Here is a 4,867-nt window from a genome sequence, read left to right as displayed (position 1 = left end):
AAAATAGTTATGGGATGATTTTTAGATTGCTTCACCCTCTCCATCAACCCATTAATATAGCCCCACTTTGGTCTTTGTTCTTTGGGAACCTACTTGCCCCCCCAAAAAAGGAATTGAATGAATAAACCACTAGTTTATTCATCTTATACATCCCATATTTCCAGTAGAATCTTCTGTTGTTCTTGTTTGCGATGTTATTTTAATTCCTTATTCCCGTTTTGATTATTCCAACAGAAATGGGTGTTGCATTTTATCCAAGTCTTTCTGAAGACATGATTAATAAACATGGTTTTAAGTTAAGTAGCAGGCAATGCTAAGCATTCTGAACAGAGGAAACCCTACCCTGCTTCTCCTCATTCCCTCCCCTTCCCAGAGGCGCAAAGTAATCACAAATAAAGCTTTTTTTTTTTTTTTGTAGAAGCCCTTTATTAGCAGAATTGCATCTTCAGATAACTGTGAAGCCATTCACCTGGACCAGGTCTAGTTCCTACATAAAGGTTGGGCCCTCCCGTTACACACAAATAACCGACAACTTTTTAAGGTCGCCAACACTCAAAAAATACCATCTCCCAACTAGGAACTAAGACGGCTTATTGTATGAAATAAGCAGGGGGTCAACAGGCTACTTTTCTGACTGTGAGTTTGATAAGTGAGCACAGTCAGCTGCGCGTAATCTGGCTGAGACAGCTCGCGATTAGCAGCACTGGAGGCTTACACTGAAGGCTTGCAAATCTTAGATCCCCACAACAACCCTGTGAGGTAGGTGCTCTCTTATAACTCCTTAGAACACAAAACGAAACACAGAGAGGTTATTGTGACAGCTTGTTCAAGGCAGGGCTTGAGCTTGATTCTTCTTGACTGGAGTAACTTTTTTATTTTTATTTTCATTATGATCTCTGCCTCTTAAGCATAACCTCAAACGTACAGATGCTACATAGAGATGCAGATAACAGTAATCGAAACTATATCACAACACACATTACCCAAACGCATGGATGGAATTTATGAACACATTTAAGGGCAAGACAAATTTAACAGTTTGTTGGGGTTGGGTTTTTGTTTGTTTTTTTTTTTTTTGGATATCTGCCATAGCAGAACAGTTTCCGAAATCAGAGAGGGCAATACTAGTATTTATTTCTCATTAGGGGGCAATGAGGTGATTGCATGATTGATGGATGAGTGACTGGATGGCCGGATGGATAGATGGATGACATGATTAAGGGGGGGGTGGGGGTGGGGAAGAGATGATCTTGGTGTAGAATGTCTTTCATTGAGCTGGCCATTCTTTATAACCCGAGCTTGGTCCTTCTCCAGTGTCTTCTCTTTGAGTTGTACCTACATGGAGAGAGAACAAAGGACCCAGTTACTCCATTACTGCTTTCATAATGAGCTTTCGGTGTAAGCCAACATGTTCATGGTAAAAATAAATCGCATGAGCTGATTTATTATTTCCAGTTTCCTTTTAATTATATATATATTTAAAAAAAAAAAAAAAAAAAAAAAGCCACACCCACCCATCTCTGTAGTCATTTCTTAGGGTTTCACTTGAAATATTCTCCTGATTCATGGCAATATTCCCATACAACAAAATATTCTAATTGCAACCTGTCAAGATTTAGGGCAAGATCCTACACAATCAGACCAATTTAATTCTTTTTTTAGGAAGTGAAAAAAAAAAAAAAAAAAAAAAACCACCCTTAAACAGAGCTCAAAAATAAATGGAAACGGATTAGATAAAAAAAATCCCCTTATTGGGGCATATTCTGTTGAACGGACCGATTGACATTCACAAATTAACTAAGTTCTAGCTTACCTGATCTTATTACCAGTTTTCATTCGAATCCATTGAGGAATAGGACGATTCTGCTTCTGTTTCTTGGCCAGGAACCTTTTGATTCTGAATGTTTTATGAGAGGACTAACAAAGAAAAGCATTGTTTAAAAGACTCTAAGCCAAGCCTTTTTTTTCTATTCAGAAGGTAGGGGAGGGAGAAGCCCCGCCCATCTGGTCCCATTCACAATACTTTATGCCGGAGCCTCTGCAGAATTGGGGGCGGGACAAGATGGCTGCAGACAAGCTGACGTCACAAGCGACTAGCAAGCCATTTTCTTTCTTTCTTTCTTCTCTTTTATTTTGCCCAAGCCAATTTCAAAAGCTAATCCAAGTCACAGGATTAAAAACCTGGAAAAGGACCTCGGTTTAAAAGTAAAACAACAAAATGTAGAGGACCTTTTAGCAGGAAAGACCGTCTAATCCCATCCCTTTATGTTACCGAGGAGGACACTGACTGGCCCAGGATTAGAGATGGCACTTGTAGCCAGATCCTTTGATTCTAGGACTAATGCCTTTTTCGCGTTGTCCCCCATTTAATTGGCAGTTGGGGGGAAAAAAAAAAAAAAAAAAACAACCCTGTTTTTTTTTTTTTTTGTCCCCACCTAGTTTCCGAGTTTAAAGTAACTACCCAAGGTTCCTTTCTGCTCTAAATCTATGTCCTTTTAACGCTCACGATCCCAAAGTCATAGCAATGGCATCCAAGGGACCTTTTTCTAAGACAATTCTTCCCTTTTTTTTTTTAGAAGGAGTAAGAGGGGGAGTCCAAGCCGCGAGCTTTATTTAAGGCTTCGGCGTCTCCCGGAAATCTCCTCCGTGGCTCTTCCTAACTAACTCCCAGTTGTTCTAAACGCAGCCCAGAGAATCCTCCCTCCCCGGCTGGAAACTTGGGAAGATGGGGGGGCTAAGGCAGCCTGCGGTTACGCAGCGCCAAAAACGCCGGGGTCCCCTTCAAAAGCTTCCTCGAAGCTTCCCCGAATGTCCCTAGCTGCTGCTGAGCCGCGCCCGGGGCCCTGGGAGCCGCGGCCGGGGGGGATGGCCGCGGATCCTCTTACCATGATGATGAGATGACAGCCGAGCTTCCACCACGATGGCTGGACGGGCGAAAAAGGGAGAAAGACTGGCGGAAGCTCGCTATTAGAGGCTCTGCAGAGGGCGGAGCTTGGAGGAAGTGCGCGTGCGCATTGGGGACGGGCTGCGCCCTCTGCAGGTTCCCAAGGGACATTACGGCACAGGCAAAGCGGCTAGTTTCCAGGCTCCCCTCCGTCCAGAGCCCACGGAGAGCCAGACCCCGCCTCCCATACTGCAGCTTTTTGGAGGTGACATCATCCTGGTCTTGTTTTTCTGCTTCGAGCCTCTTTGCTGCAGTGCGGAGTTTTACAGCCCCCCTCCTCTTTTCCCCCTTCTCCGCAGCCCATACTCTATTGTTCCCTTTCTTTCTCTTCAAAAATAATTTGTAGTGATTAAAAAAAATTTTCTATAATCGATTTCCTCCTGTCTCCTTTTTGAATATCCCTTATAACAAAATGTTTTGGAAATATAAGCTATAAAATAAAATAAAAAATAAAAAGAAGGGGGGAAAAATAAAAAAAAAACGGATATTATATGCAATGTACCACTCACTCCTACCCCCCCAATCTTTGCAGAGGAGGACCCCCGACCCTGTAATCCTGGAGAGGATTTAATAAGAAAGGAAATACATTCTAGAGCTTACTGTGCCTATTAATTGAAATAAAAGAAAAGAGGCTACTTTTTCTTTTCCAAGGGCTACATCATCATTTTATAATTGCATTAATTGGGAAATCACGTTTCTGGGATATTTCCATAAGAAATTACAGAGTATTAATCTCATATTCCCCCAGACTTGTTGATAAATGCCTCAGAGGGAAGGGGAGGCATTCTAGCTTTGGATGTTGTTAAAATGAATTTGGGTTCAAGACCAAATTCGGTCTCAGGTCCTTCCTTTGTTCTTTGGGGAGTCGTTTACACGATTTAGGCCTCAGTTTCCTTATCTGTAAAAATTAAAAACAGTCATTTCTATGACTGAAAAGAGTGCCAAATGAAATGAACAGAAAAATGACAATGTTGCCGTAATTATTTATCAGGATCTTCCATTGAATTGAAGTTGATCCTTTGAGACTGCACCATGGCTTCTTTTTTTTTTTTTTTAAATATATTTTTTTTATTTAGAATTTTTTTTCCCACAGTACATATGCCTGAGTAATGTTTTTTATAACATTATCCCTTGTATTCATTTTTCCAAATTATCCTCCCCTCCCTCCAATCCCTCCCCCCCCCATGGCAGGTAATCCCATACATTTTACATGTGTTACAATATAACCTAGATACAATATATGTGCTGCACCATTGCTTCTAAAGAGTCACTATCTATTTGGTGGCACAGAGGCTGAGAAATTTGCCGAGATCTTAAAGTGGCATCTGCTATTTAAATTAAAAAAGAAAAGAAAAGAAAAGAACTGCTCGGGAGGGAGTACAGTGGGAAGAGCCTCATCTCTGCATTCAAAAAACCTGGGTTTAGATGTTACCTTTGATGCTTACTGCATGTATCTTCCTGACCATGAGTGAGTTACAGACTCCTGTTTTCCCCTCTATAAAATGGAAGGGTTGAACTAGATAGCTTTTTCTAGCCTAGATAAATCACTTCCTTTCCCTTCTGTTAAAAAAAAAAAAAAAAAAAAAAAAAGGGGGGGGGGAGGACAAAGACCCTAAATGGCCTCTGAGGTCCCTTTTAGTGTGAAGCTTAGGATCTCAGGTGTGCTCTTGGAGAAGTGACTTTCCTTCCATGGACCTCAGTTTCTTCCTGTTTAAAGTGAAGAGGCTGAGCCTTGGAGGTCCCTTCCTGGCTCTAGCATCCTGTGTGTAACCTCAGATAAATTCCTCCTCCAGGTCCCCCAGCTGTTAGAGTGTGGGGGACGTGTGCAAAAATGTTTGCCGCAGCCCTCTTTGTAGTGGCCAGAAACTGGAAACTGAGTGGATGCCCATGCATTGGAGCATGGCTGAATAAATTATGGTATAT

The 4,867-nt window shown here is 41.8% G+C and overlaps 1 protein-coding gene across 1 annotated transcript; it reads right to left on the bottom strand.

Annotated features, from left to right (window-relative positions):
- Window positions 1-399: 399 nt before the first annotated feature.
- Window positions 400-2,996, bottom strand: RPL39 (ribosomal protein L39). Its single transcript, XM_074277487.1, has 3 exons — window positions 2,886-2,996; window positions 1,814-1,917; window positions 400-1,335 (listed from the first exon to the last, which is right to left on the bottom strand). The coding sequence occupies exons 1-3, from the start codon at window positions 2,886-2,888 to the stop codon at window positions 1,287-1,289; spliced, it is 156 nt and encodes a 51-aa protein (XP_074133588.1). The 5' UTR covers window positions 2,889-2,996; the 3' UTR covers window positions 400-1,286.
- Window positions 2,997-4,867: the final 1,871 nt, after the last annotated feature.

The sequence above is a fragment of the Sminthopsis crassicaudata genome, chromosome X (assembly GCF_048593235.1).
Source record: "Sminthopsis crassicaudata isolate SCR6 chromosome X, ASM4859323v1, whole genome shotgun sequence".
Lineage (NCBI taxonomy): Eukaryota > Metazoa > Chordata > Mammalia > Dasyuromorphia > Dasyuridae > Sminthopsis > Sminthopsis crassicaudata.
This window is presented reverse-complemented; position numbering and strand designations above follow the sequence as displayed.